Source organism: Panulirus ornatus, chromosome 66 (genome assembly GCF_036320965.1).
Source record: "Panulirus ornatus isolate Po-2019 chromosome 66, ASM3632096v1, whole genome shotgun sequence".
Taxonomy (NCBI): domain Eukaryota; kingdom Metazoa; phylum Arthropoda; class Malacostraca; order Decapoda; family Palinuridae; genus Panulirus; species Panulirus ornatus.
The window spans coordinates 6727759-6742983 of record NC_092289.1 but is presented as its reverse complement, the minus strand read 5'-3'; the positions used below and the strand labels follow the sequence as shown (position 1 = coordinate 6742983).

General features: G+C 48.1%; 1 protein-coding gene across 1 annotated transcript in view; it reads left to right on the top strand.

Moving 5' to 3' along the window:
• LOC139746755 (uncharacterized) overlaps positions 1–15225 on the top strand; it is a 287885-nt gene that overhangs the window by 113678 nt on the left and 158982 nt on the right. Inside the window, exon 6 of the mRNA XM_071658259.1 lies at positions 13623–13779. Coding sequence (XP_071514360.1) covers positions 13623–13779 — 157 coding nt within the window. The remainder of the gene's footprint in view (positions 1–13622; positions 13780–15225) is intronic.

Here is a 15225-nt window from a genome sequence, read left to right as displayed (position 1 = left end):
AGGGTATCATGGTGAACACTCCTGCTGGGGGAGGGTATCATGATGAACACTCCTGCTGGGGGAGGGTATCATGATGAACACTCCTGCTGGGGGAGGGTATCATGATGAACACTCCTGCTGGGGGAAGGGTATCATGATGAACACTCCTGATGGGGGAGGGTATCATGATGAACACTCCTGCTGGGGGAGGGTATCATGATGAACACTCCTGCTGGGGAGGGTATCATGATGAACACTCCTGCTGGGGGAGGGTATCATGGTGAACACTCCTGCTGGGGGAGGGTATCATGGTGAACACTCCTGCTGGGGGAGGGTATCATGGTGAACACTCCTGCTGGGGGAGGGTATCATGATGAACACTCCTGCTGGGGGAGGGTATCATGGTGAACACTCCTGCTGGGGGAGGGTATCATGATGAACACTCCTGCTGGGGGAGGGTATCATGATGAACACTCCTGCTGGGGGAGGGTATCATGGTGAACACTCCTGCTGGGGGAGGGTCTCATGATGAACACTCCTGCTGGGGGAGGGTATCATGATGAACACTCCTGCTGGGGGAGGGTATCATGGTGAACACTCCTGCTGGGGGAGGGTATCATGGTGAACATTCCTGCTGGGGAGGGTATCATGATGAACACTCCTGCTGGGGGAGGGTATCATGATGAACACTCCTGCTGGGGGAGGGTATCATGATGAACACTCCTGCTGGGGCAGGGTATCATGATGAACACTCCTGCTGGGGGAGGGTATCATGATGAACACTCCTGCTGGGGGAGGGTATCATGATGAACACTCCTGCTGGGGGAGGGTATCATGGTGAACACTCCTGCTGGGGGAGGGAATCATGATGAACACTCCTGCTGGGGGAGGGTATCATGATGAACACTCCTGCTGGGGGAGGGTATCATGATGAACACTCCTGCTGGGGGAGGGTATCATGGTGAGCACTCCTGCTGGGGGGGGGGGGGGTCATGATATTTACCAGCGTGGGGAGGGGAGGGTCGAAATGCTGAGACTTTGAAACAGTTGTTAAGTGTTTCGAAAGGTAATTGGTCAAGGCTGAAGGGTTAAGAGTAAAGTAATTTAGAAAGTAATTATCACAAGAGTCTGGTATTACGCAGTGGTTGTGAGGTGGTTGTGAGGTGGGTGCGACCGTGTGTAGACAGAGGGCTCGGGCGATGGTCCGGCCTCGCACAGGACCCGGTCGTGTCCTGACGCTGTACCGTCAGGACTCCAAGAAGGACCAAGCTGGTCTGACGGCCTGGTGCTGCTGCTGCTGACGGCGGTGCTTGCTGCTGCTGACGGCGGTGCTGCTGGGAGTGGAAGAGGGTGGCCACCTCAGGACACAAGGGCTGTCATGATGTATGCCTGGGGCGGGGCGGGGCGGAGCGGGGCTATGGCCAAGATTATACCAGTGGACTGGAAGAACTGGATCGGGGTCTGGAGCTAGAGTGACCTGGAGCCAGTGGTGAGTGGAAGATGGTGGGGAGATGAGGTGGCCGATGGTCGGGTCGACGCGCGTCGCATGATCGGTGTAGGATTCGGCCACACGTAACCCCCACAACAGGATGGGGTGACGCACCAGCAGGAGCAGTGTGGCTGCCTCGCCTCCTCGGCCGCCTTACATCCTGGCCAAGATGTGTGTTTGTGACGTCGCCCGCAACACAGCCAGCGTGACGCTGGCATCCGCTTACCCCACGTCACGTAACACGTCACGTAACCCAACGGCGGGGGGTCGAGTTTACTGGTTTATTGTCATACGTGTCCCTGGAGGAGGAGGAGGAGGGGGAGGTAGACCTCACCTGCCCTCACCGCCGGCCCTCAGGGCTGGGCTGGTTCAGGTGGCCCTCAGCTGCAACCCCCTCCCCCCTGGTAATACAACGAAGGCCCTCAGCATGAGGGCGTTGCGTCACGATTCCACGTGAGTCACACATTTGTTGTATATTATAACGAAATGTGTGACAGTATAAGGAATTCCGTGAAGCGTCGACGAATGATGTGAAAAAATATATAACGAAATGCGAGGATATATATATATATATATATATATATATATATATATATATATATATATATATATATATATATACTGACGTGTTGTCGTTAGTGTGGCCAGGCCAGACCAGCACCAGACCCCTGGGCCCAGTATCGTGTTGGCCGGGCCAGGCCAGCACCACACCCCCGGCCAGGCCAGGCCAGGCCAGGCCACCAACCAAGTGCCACGTCCTTATCACAAGCTAATTATTCCTGTAGGCCACCTGGAGGGTGTGTGTGTGTGTGTGTGTGTCCTCTCTCTCTCTCTCTCTCTCTCTCTCTCTCTCTCTCTCTCTCTCACAACCTACCGTCATCACATGGTGGCAGCAAGGCTCATGGGGGGAGGGGGAGAGCCAGGCTATGGAGCCAGATGGAGTGTCTCAACCATCTTCCAGCAGGTGAGGGACATCCAGCTACCTACCCTTCCAGGTGGTCACCGTCGCTCTATCAGTATTTGGTACATGGCGGAGGCGGGCTGAGTGTGTCCTGCAGGGGAAAGAGAGTCGGGTTAAACAACTATGTTCAGAGAGAGAGAGAGAGAGAGAGAGAGAGAGAGAGAGAGAGAGAGAGAGAGAGAGAGAGAGTAGCTTCTTGTTGCAGAAGCGGTCCAGGAAGTATGGCTGACACTTGAAGACAACCATGATACAAACTACACACAAAATCCAAGATCTGGACACCAGTGTAATCCTGGAACACCCTTGGTTCCCTGGAAGCCTCAAACCTGGAACATCCTTGGTTCCCTGGAAGCCTCAAACCTGGAACACTCTTGGTTCCCTGGAAGCCTCAAACCTGGAACATCCTTGGTTCCCTGGAAGCCTCAAACCTGGAGCACCTTCGGTTCCCTGGAAGCCTCAAACCTGGAACATCCTTGGTTCCCTGGAAGCCTCAAACCTGGAACATCCTTGGTTCCCTGGAAGCCTCAAACCTGGAACACCCTTGGTTCCCTGGAAGTCTCAAACCTGGAACATCCTTGGTTCCCTGGAAGCCTCAAACCTGGAACACCCTTGGTTCCCTGGAAGTCTCAAACCTGGAACATCCTTGGTTCCCTGGAAGCCTCAAACCTGGAACACCCTTGGTTCCCTGGAAGCCTCAAAGCACTCCTGTCATCCATCGATGTTCACCATGAACAATGTTCAGCTTGGCTTAGTGAACAGTCTGGCGGGGATGTATGAACATGGCATCATAAACAGACACCCAGATAATCCCTCACACACATCAGTCTTCTCTCCCACCTCAAACCATTCCTTCCCCTCTCCCACCTCAAACCATTCCTTCCCCTCTCCCATCTCAAACCATTCCTTCCCCTCTCCCACCTTAAACCATTCCTTCCCCTCTCCCACCTCAAACCATCCCTTCCCCTCTCCCACCTCAAACCATTCCTTCCCCTCTCCCACCTCAAACCATTCCTTCCCCTCTCCCACCTCAAACCATCCCTTCCCCTCTCCCACCTCAAACCATTCCTTCCCCTCTCCCACCTCAAACCATTCCTTCCCCTCTCCCACCTCAAACCATCCCTTCCCCTCTCCCACCTCAAACCATTCCTTCCCCTCTCCCACCTCAAACCATTCCTTCCCCTCTCCCACCTCAAACCATCCCTTCCCCTCTCCCACCTCAAACCATTCCTTCCCCTCTCCCACCTTAAACCATTCCTTCCCCTCTCCCACCTCAAACCATTCCTTCCCCTCTCCCACCTCAAACCATTCCTTCCCCTCTCCCACCTCAAACCATTCCTTCCCCTCTCCCACCTCAAACCATCCCTTCCCCTCTCCCACCTCAAACCATTCCTTCCCCTCTCCCACCTCAAACCATTCCTTCCCCTCTCCCACCTCAAACCATTCCTTCCCCTCTCCCACCTCAAACCATTCCTTCCCCTCTCCCACCTCAAACCATTCCTTCCCCTCTCCCACCTCAAACCATTCCTTCCCCTCTCCCACCTCAAACCATTCCTTCCCCTCTCCCACCTCAAACCATTCCTTCCCCTCTCCCACCTTAAACCATTCCTTCCCCTCTCCCACCTCAAACCATTACTTCCCCTCTCCCATCTCAAACCATTCCTTCCCCTCTCCCACCTCAAACCATTCCTTCCCCTCTCCCACCTTAAACCATTCCTTCCCCTCTCCCACCTCAAACCATTACTTCCCCTCTCCCACCTCAAACCATTCCTTCCCCTCTTCCACCTCAAACCATTCCTTTCCCTCTCCCATCTCAAACCATTCCTTCCCCTCTCTCACCTCCTCTCCCTCTCCTCTAACCATCCCATTACAAAAACACAAAATCCTTCATGAAACCTAGGGTGATTTGAGGTGCGACAGGCGAAGGTCCCACGTCCCGCGATGCCTTCCCAGGTGGCACCACCGTCACTAGTACGAGGCCCCATTGGTGCCATGCAGTCCTCACTGCTGTGGTCACCAGGGCCACCGCCAGTAGTGCCGGTCACCAGCCCCGGGCAGGGTGCGAGGCGGGGCGGGGCTGCTGCAGGAGATGGTGTGCGAGTCGGCATCGCGAGACCTTAGACGGACAACGGGGAGGGGGCGAAAGTTCTGGGAGCGTTGAAAAATGTGTGGAAGTCGAGAACGTTATCTTGGAAAACAAAAATGGCTAGTCCAAGATATCGCATGCGTCAGTCACTTGATTTTCGATTCTTTTTTTGAGTGTCGGAAACCACAGAAGATGACCCTGTTCGTGACGGAGGACAGGGAAGGTGGGAGGTGGGGTGTGTGCTGAGAGAGAGAGGGACGGAGAGGGAGTGAGGCGAGCCAGTCAAGTCAGAGGGAGAGAGGAGGAGGAGAAGAGGCTGAAGAACCTGCATCAGGAGGAGGTGGGGTTAAAGAGCGGGTTTCCTGGAGATCCTCTGCAGCAGCTGCGACGGATCCAGCTCGTCTTAATGCGAACTGGAACGGAAAAATGTGTCTGGAAATGTTCTCTTGAGATGAAGGTAGAAGGACAAGTTGACGATCGTCATGGCTTAGAATCCTTACCCGGGAGGAGGAATTGGTTTAGGGATTCTCCTGATCGTATTAGGTGGATCAGAAGTGGACTCCTTACAGGGGAGGAGGAATTGGTTTAGGGATTCTCCTGATCGTATTAGGTGGATCAGAAGTGGACTCCTTACAGGGGAGGAGGAATTGGTTTAGGGATTCTCCTGATCGTATTAGGTGGATCAGAAGTGGACTCCTTACAGGGGAGGAGGAATTGGTTTAGTGATTCTCCTGATCGTATTAGGTGGATCAGAAGTGGACTCCTTACAGGGGAGGAGGAATTGGTTTAGGGATTCTCCTGATCGTATTAGGTGGATCAGAAGTGGACTCGCTTATATTCCAAGTGTCATTACGTCGAGCAAGTAGCTGCCACGCTTATTGTCATGGTACTCATCGTTGTTGTGTCGTTGGAAATGATTGGTGGTGGCAGACCGTTGGCAGTGATGGGAATCACGTCTTCTCTACTGGTGTTGGAACCGACTGTCGTGACAGATGTTGGCACTGTTGGGGCCCACGTGTTGTCTTGGTGGTGTGGGAGAGCCGAACGCTGGTGTCAGATGGTGGCACTGGTGGAAACCATGTGTCTTGGTGGTGTGGGGGAGCCGGAGGGTGGTGGCAGATGGTGGCACTGGTGGAGACCATGTGTCTTGGTGGTGTGGGAGCCGAGCGGTGGTGGCAGATGCCGACAAGGGGTGGAGGACCACATGTTGTCTGGTGGTGTGGCGTGGGAGCCGACGGAGGGGAGGGCGGCGACATTAATGTCTTCATACAAACCAAAGAAAAAAAACTTCATAATTTGTTGTGGTGTTGCAGGAGGGGGCGAGGCTTTGACTCTTACCCCCACACCACCACCACCACTGACTTGACCTTCGCCCTCATACCGCCAGGCGCCACCTGAACAGCATCAACGCGTCACATTCAAAACAGAAGTTTTATTTATATTTGTTGTCCTTAGAGATGGACGCCACAGGGGTGAGGCATGTCCGCTGGTGCTGAGGGGGACCACAAGGCTATATCTTTCGCCTGAGTGCACGGAGCAGTTTACATGAGGAAAGACTTTCAGTAAAATACTAATGGTAGTTTACGCCATGATACTTTAACCTTCCAGTTTTAAATATTTTTCCGATTTATGCTATTAACAAGTAGTCCCGTCTTCTGTCTGGAGACATGCGAAAGTTGCAAGTCGCCCGACGAATATCCGTCATTGCACATTTGCCAATAATTCATCCATTCACTTGGTAGGATAGAGAATGCTGGCGGCTGGGATAATGTATTTTCGAGAAAACATGTTACTATTGAGCAAGAAAGCTGTGCCGATAGTATGGGAGGTATGAAGAAGCGAATGTCGAAGATGAATTGTTGTAACGCTGAACTATGCTATTCCGCCGTTCTGCCACGAAACACAACAAGGATGTTTTTTTGTTGTTGTTGTCGGAGCGTCTGCTCACTGTAAGTCCAAGTCTAAAGGTCAATGACCAGCTGTTCAGCGGCGGCCCAGCCATCCTCTGGAGCGAGCAGGCGAGGGCATGTAGGATCTCAAGCTGCTAGTATAGATGATACAACCAAGGATCTCAAGCTGCTAGTATAGATGATACAACCAAGGATCTCAAGCTGCTAGTATAGATGATACAACCAAGGAAAACATCCAGCGACAATAACATATCAGTCATCTCCGTCAGACGTTGGCGGAAACAGTAATTTTCCAAACCAATTTCACAAACTAAGCAAGAAGTTACGTATCATTAGGAATGAACCCTTGTGCTTAAGCACGAGAAGATGCTCATGAAATTTATGTGTTTATGTAGATAACTGAATAGACCACCCTAACCGTAGACGGTCTCAGGCTCTGTAACTATGACATCATTCATCATAACTATGACATCATTCATCATAACTATAATATCATGCATCATAACTATCATTCATCATAACTATGATATTCATCATAACTATAATTCATGCATCATAACTATCATTCATCATAACTATGATATCATTCATCATAACTATCATTCATCATAACTATGATATCATGCATCATAACTGTCATTCATCATAACTATGATATCATGCATCATAACTATCATTCATCATAACTATAATATCATGCATCATAACTATCATTCATCATAACTATGATATCATTCATCATAACTATCATTCATCATAACTATGATATCATGCATCATAACTGTCATTCATCATAACTATGTTATTCATCATAACTGTTATCATTCATCATAACTATGATATCATGCATCATAACTATAATATCATGCATCATAACTATCATTCATCATAACTATGATATCATGCATCATAACTGTCATTCATCATAACTATGTTATTCATCATAACTGTTATCATTCATCATAACTATGATATCATGCATCATAACTATAATATCATGCATCATAACTATCATTCATCATAACTTATCATTCATCATAACTGTTATCACTCATCATAACTATAATATCATGCATCATAACTATCATTCATCATAAGTGTGATATCATGCATCATAACTCTATCATTCATCATAACTATAATATCATGCATCATAACTATCATTCATCATAACTATGATATCATGCATCATAACTATCATTCATCATAACTATGATATCATCCGTCTGGACTGTGATAGCCTCCATCTCAAGTAGGTACGAGTCATAAAGATTAACTCTACGTGAACATGATTCTCGAGTTAGTCAGTAAAGCAAACACGGACCTCGAGCATTGATTTGAATGACTTTAATTGTTTAGGTAAACATAACATGGTATTTTATTAATAGTAAGGGTGAAGGGTGCATGGTTAGGAGTAGGTGGAGGCAAGGACAAATTGTACAGTGGGTACAATCGACACTAGAGGGTGACAGGCGGTCCCGAGTGGGGCCCAGGAACCCGAGTGGGGCCCAGGGACCCGGTGGTTTCTGCGTCCCATCCTGGGGGCATCCTGGGGGAAAGAGGAAACAGCATTGGTGCACTGGCATTAATGTGATGTAGACCAGAGAGAAACAAGATTGTACACTTAACAATGCTTCTCTTCTTCATGACCAGCTCAGCCTTCATGGTCTTATCTCTGGTTCATAGCCTTATCACTGGTTCATGGCCTTATCTCTGGTTCATGGCCTCATCTCTGGTTCATGGTCTTATCTCTGGTTCATGGTCTTATCACTGGTTCATGGCCTTATCTCTGGTTCATGGTCTTATCTCTGGTTCATGGTCTTATCACTAGTTCATGGTCTTATCTCTGGTTCATGGCCTTATCACTGGTTCATAGCCTTATCTCTGGTTTATGGCCTTATCTCTGGTTCATGGTCTTATCTCTGGTTCATGGTCTTATCTCTGGTTCATGGCCTTATGTGTGGTTCATGGCCTTATCTCTGGTTCATGGCCTTATGTGTGGTTCATGGCCTTATCTATGGTTCATGGTCTTATCTTTGGTATCAGACAGTTCATAATGACAACAACACTACATAAGGATGATAACTGGTGTGCGAGAAATTGAGGAAGTGTGGCGTTTCTTACGTCTGTATAAGAAAGGATTGCATCCTATATATATATATATATATATATATATATATATATATATATATATATATATATATATATATATGTATGTATCCTTCCTCCATACTATTCGCCATTTCCCGCATTAGCGAGGTAGCGTTAAGAACAGAGGACTGGGCCTTTGAGGGAATATCCTCACCTGGCCCCCTTCTCTGTTCCTTCTTTTGGAAAATTAAAAAATATATGTATCCCTGGGGATAGGGGAGAAAGAATACTTCCCACGTATTCCCTGCGTGTCGTAGAAGGCGACTAAAAGGGAAGGGAGCGGGGGGCTGGAAATCCTCCCCTCTCATTTTTTTTTTCTTTTTCCAAAAGAAGGAACAGAGAAGAGGGCCAGGTGAGGATATTCCCTCAAAGGCCCAGTCCTCTGTTCTTAACGCTACCTCGCTAATGCGGGAAATGGCGAATAGTATGAAAAAGAAAGTATATATATATATATATATATATATATATATATATATATATATATATATATATATATATATATATATATGTAAATGACTCACTATATTCATAACACAGAAGCATCTGCTTCAGGCAAGGAAGAAAAAATTCTCATCCTCCTCAACAGAATTGATTTGCTCCACCCTAACCCACGCCTCACCTCCTTGGTCACCCATTCCTTTCAAAGTAACCACAGCAAAGATGCAAACCACACAAAAACATAACACCCAGAAAAATCGTAGTTTAGTGATCATCAGACATTTAACATATGTATAACAAAGTTAAAAATACATCAGTTAAATTCCTCATAAACATGCAATTTCAGCAGTGCATGATCCTTCCTACCGAAACCAATTTAGTCAGTCATAAACCCCACAATGAAAATATGTGAGGTATACCCTGTCACACATCTTCACTCGTGGTTAACCTCCTCCCCCAAAACACACGCGTGTCCACACCCTCGTCACACTGTAATGACTCGGCAAAAACCGAGCAGCCTGCCTTTCCTCCCCCCACCAGCTCACACACACACACACACACACACACACACACACACACACACCATCACCTTACCTCAAGCTCCTACTTAAGGCTGCTGCAGAGCTCAGGAAGCCAGCCACGTCCAACAGTAGGGACAAGAGTGTGTAGGGTCAACGCTAGGGCAGTTGAGAGGCAGGTGTTCAGTAAGGAGGGGGGATGCTGGACGTAAGGGGGGGTCGTCTCCTGATGTGTTGTGTCGATGATGTGTGTTATTGGGATTAGATTGGATCATAAGATTTAGGCTTATAATCCAAGCACTGGAGCATCAAAGGCTATATATTCATCGCCCTTAAATAAAGTTTAGAATATTCTATCTTAGAAATTCACTGTAACTCAAAACAAATAACCCGTTCCAGTTGTGATAGACCAAGAAGGGAAGCACGAAATGTATAAGGGAGAAAACAGCCAACAAACATGTGTTGGTGTGAGAAGCTTAAGCTTGACCTTTGCAGCTTAGTTAAACCCACGTACGTACCAGGGAAAGGCAATTCCTCGCTGCCATACCTCCAGTCATCACAGCTCCACGCAAACCCCACCACCACGTTAAGGTCCATGTAGGTCGTGGGGAGGAGGAGGAGGTGGCTGGTGACTAGACTCCTCACGAGAAAGTGTAACACGTGAATGTCTTGGGAGTGTAGTTTCGAATGATTATATATATATATATATATATATATATATATATATATATATATATATATATATATATATATATATATATATATATATATATTTGAGAAGGTGATTTGAGAAGGAGATGGAGTGAGTATTTTGAAGGTTTGTTGAATGTGTTTGATGACAGAGTGGCAGTTTTGGTCGAGGTGGTGTGCAAAGTGAGAGGGTTAGGGAAAATGATTTGGTAAACAGAGAAGAGGTAGTGAAAGCTTTGCGGAAGATGAAAGCCGGCAAGGCAGCAGGTTTGGATGGTATTGCAGTGGAATTTATTAAAAAAGGGGGTGACTGTATTGTTGACTGGTTGGTAAGGTTATTTAATGTATGTATGACTCATGGTGAGGTGCCTGAGGATTGGCGGAATGCGTGCATAGTGCCATTGTACAAAGGCAAAGGGGATAAGAGTGAGTGCTCAAATTACAGAGGTATAAGTTTGTTGAGTATTCCTGGTAAATTATATGGGAGGGTATTGATTGAGAGGGTGAAGGCATGTACAGAGCATCAGATTGGGGAAGAGCAGTGTGGTTTCAGAAGTGGTAGAGGATGTGTGGATCAGGTGTTTGCTTTGAAGAATGTATGTGAGAAATACTTAGAAAAGCAAATGGATTTGTATGTAGCATTTATGGATCTGGAGAAGGCATATGATAGAGTTGATAGAGATGCTCTGTGGAAGGTATTAAGAATATATGGTGTGGGAGGAAAGTTGTTAGAAGCAGTGAAAAGTTTTTATCGAGGATGTAAGGCATGTGTACGTGTAGGAAGAGAGGAAAGTGATTGGTTCTCAGTGAATGTAGGTTTGCGGCAGGGGTGTGTGATGTCTCCATGGTTGTTTAATTTGTTTATGGATGGGGTTGTTAGGGAGGTAAATGCAAGAGTTTTGGAAAGAGGGGCAAGTATGAAGTCTGTTGGGATGAGAGAGCTTGGGAAGTGAGTCAGTTGTTGTTCGCTGATGATACAGCGCTGGTGGCTGATTCATGTGAGAAACTGCAGAAGCTGGTGGCTGAGTTTGGAAAAGTGTGTGGAAGAAGAAAGTTAAGAGTAAATGTGAATAAGAGCAAGGTTATTAGGTACAGTAGGGTTGAGGGTCAAGTCAATTGGGAGGTGAGTTTGAATGGAGAAAAACTGGAGGAAGTGAAGTGTTTTAGATATCTGGGAGTGGATCTGGCAGCGGATGGAACCATGGAAGCAGAAGTGGATCATAGGGTGGGGGAGGGGGCGAAAATCCTGGGGGCCTTGAAGAATGTGTGGAAGTCGAGAACATTATCTCGGAAAGCAAAAATGGGTATGTTTGAAGGAATAGTGGTTCCAACAATGTTGTATGGTTGCGAGGCGTGGGCTATGGATAGAGTTGTGCGCAGGAGGATGGATGTGCTGGAAATGAGATGTTTGAGGATAATGTGTGGTGTGAGGTGGTTTGATCGAGTGAGTAACGTAAGGGTAAGAGAGATGTGTGGAAATAAAAAGAGCGTGGTTGAGAGAGCAGAAGAGGGTGTTTTGAAGTGGTTTGGGCACATGGAGAGGATGAGTGAGGAAAGATTGACCAAGAGGATATATGTGTCGGAGGTGGAGGGAACAAGGAGAAGAGGGAGACCAAATTGGAGGTGGAAAGATGGAGTGAAAAAGATTTTGTGTGATCGGGGCCTGAACATGCAGGAGGGTGAAAGGAGGGCAAGGAATAGAGTGAATTGGAGCGATGTGGTATACCGGGGTTGACGTGCTGTCAGTGGATTGAATCAAGGCATGTGAAGCGTCTGGGGTAAACCATGGAAAGCTGTGTAGGTATGTATATTTGCGTGTGTGGACGTATGTATATACATGTGTATGGGGGGGGGTTGGGCCATTTCTTTCGTCTGTTTCCTTGCGCTACCTCGCAAACGCGGGAGACAGCGACAAAGTATAATAATAATAATAATAATATATATATATATATATATATATATATATATATATATATATATATATATATATATATATATATATATATATATATATATATTTTTTTTTTTTTTTTTTTTTTTATCATCCGGGGAGAGACAAGAGAGAAATATAACAGTCAGTTGATATACTTTTCTCTTGTGTCTCCCCTGATGATGTGATTATTACACGAAAGTGCACTTGGGAACTGATCGTGTTTCAGTTTCCCCGTGGACTCATAGGAAAAAAAAAAAAAAATATATATATATATATATATATATATATATATATATATATATATATATATATAAGGTGGGTAGGAACAATGAGCAATAGTTGGGTGAGGTGTTGTGGGTGGCGCCTGGCACCCACCAGCTGTTGTGAAGGTCGGCCGGTTATACAACGTGACACGGCCAGTATTTTGCCGACAGAATTCTTGGAATGCCGAGGCGGGAGGCAACACCCCGACCTGTTCATTCTCGGGTGGGCTGAGGGCACGAGGAGGCTGTGGAGGCCCTGGCCACCACCATGGTGAGGGTGGGAGGGTGGTGGTACGTTGCCCTGGTGTGGGCCAGGTGCGTGGCCAGCCAGTGTTTGGCTGACCAGGTGTGTATCGCATGACAAGGGCAGCTTGAGCCATACGTACGAGGCCTTGTTTGCCTTGTGGTGGGTGCGGCCTCTCCCCCACCTCCCTCCCTCCCTCCCACAACACCCCCTCCCTCCCTCCCTCCCTCCCTCTCTCTCACCACAACACCCGCCACACCCCTTCTTCAAGCATGCGTACCCTCCCTCCTTCCCACACCCACGTCCCCTGCATGATTCCCTCCACCTCCCTCCCACACACACGTGCCTCATGCATACCTCCTCCTCCACCCACTCCCACCCCAAAAGCACCCTTAACCTCCCACCCACTTCCCTCCTCCTGCACGGCCCAGTGTAGCCAACACTGTACACTGGTACTGCACATGTCAGACACTGTTACCAACTTCCTCTGACCTCAGGTAAGTAAACTACCACTTTCGGATAAAAACCTCGTGTGGTAACACTGAAGGCTCTGTATGTGTAGAAAGTAGTCCACATATGTATTATGTCTGCATGTGCTATTATCATTCTTCCTGTGTAGTTCATAACATTGCACTCCTGGTATGTAAAATTGCATGACGATGTGGTGATCCATGTACATCTTGCGCTTGTAACTGTATTATTTCATTGTAACGACTCGTCCTGTACCTGAATAGTTTGTGTAAGGATGATTATACTGTGTGTGTGTGTGTGTGTGTGTGTGTGTGTGTGTGTGTCTATCTATCTGTCTGTCTGTAGGTCCGGGTTACGTGTGTGTGTGTGTGTGTGTGTGTGTCTGTCTGTCTGTCTGTCTGTCTGTAGGTCTGGGTTACGTTTGTGTGTGTGTGTGTGTGTGTGTGTGTGTGTGTGTGTGTACATCATTACTGATGCTTGTGTACACCGCAGATGACACGTACATGTACGACGACGACGTTGGTGACGGAGGCGAGGGCGGGGCCAGTGTGGGGGCGGCGCAAGGCCTGGGTCCGCCCCACCACTGGTACGACGAGCCGCCTTACGAGTCCGACCCGGAGGACTTCCTCATCGGCAAGGACCCCTTCAGGTAGGTCCTCGAGGCTCAGGTGATGACTACATCGGCAAGGACCCCTTCAGGTAGGTCCTCGAGGCTCAGATGATGACTACAATGGCGTGGACACCTTCAGGTAGGTCCTCGAGGCTCAGGTGATGACTACATCGTCGAGGACCCCTTCAGGTAGGTCCTCGAGGCTCAGGTGATGACTACATCCATCGAGGACACCTTCAGGTAGGTCCTCGAGGCTCTGGTGATGACTACATCGGCAAGGACCCCTTCAGGGAAGTCCTCGAGGCTCTGGTGATGACTACATCGGCGAGGACACCTTCAGGTAGGTCCTCGAGGCTCAGGTGATGACTACATCCATCGAGGACACCTTCAGGTAGGTCCTCGAGGCTCTGGTGATGACTACATCGGCAAGGACCCCTTCAGGTAGGTCCTCGAGGCTCAGTTGATGACTACATCGGCGAGGACACCTTCAGGTAGGTCCTCGAGGCTCTGGTGATGATTACATCGCTGAGGACACCTTCAGGTAGGTCCTCGAGGCTCAGGTGATGACCACTTCTGCAGAGACTCCCTCAGGTAGGTCCTCGAGGCTCAGGTGATGACCATCCACAAGGGCATCCTTCACTTAGGCCTGTGAGTCTCAGACAATCACTACATTGACAACATTATCTTCATTTAGGACCTCAGGTGAGAGCCATATGGCTGGCCTGGAGTCTGTAGGGGGCAAGGTTATCATGAGTAGGAGGAGAGGCAGGTGTGTGGGAAGAGTAGGAGGAGAGGCAGATGTGTGGGAAGAGTAGGAGGAGAAGCAGGTGTGTGGGAAGAGTAGGAGGAGAGGCAGATGTGTGGGAAGAGTAGGAGAGAGGCAGGTGTGTGGGAAGAGTAGGAGGAGAGGCAGGTGTGTGGGAAGAGTAGGAGGAGAGGCAGGTGTGTGGGAAGAGCAGGAGGAGAGGCAGATGTGTAGAAGAGGCAGGTGTGTAGGAAGAGCAGATATGTTGGCTTGAATTAAAACCGTGGTGATGGCGGAGGCAAGACGTCAGATGACGGTATATTGTGAAAAATGTGGATGTAGTGGTGGATAGTAGGGTGGGAATGTGTGGATGGTGCGTGGTGGAATAGGAGGGGGGAACGAGGGAGGGCAACGTTGAGAGAGAGAGAGAGAGAGAGAGAGAGAGAGAGAGAGAGAGAGAGAGAGAGAGAGAGAGAGAGAGAGAGAGCTGCAGGGTAGGAAGGAGGAGTGTTTCCCAGGCGAGGGTACGTGTACCTCCCTCCCTCACTCTATGGTACACGAGAACCCTTCCACATGGTACTGAATGAGAGTGTTCAAAGATCTGGTGGAATGTGGACACATCCCTGTGTGTGTGTGTGTGTGTGTGTGTGTGTGTGTGTGTTTTGGACGTGAGCTTTTGCTAATGTTAAGTTGTGTCGTAAGTTTAAGGTTTATTCCTGTGTTTAGCGTGTACTTCTTTT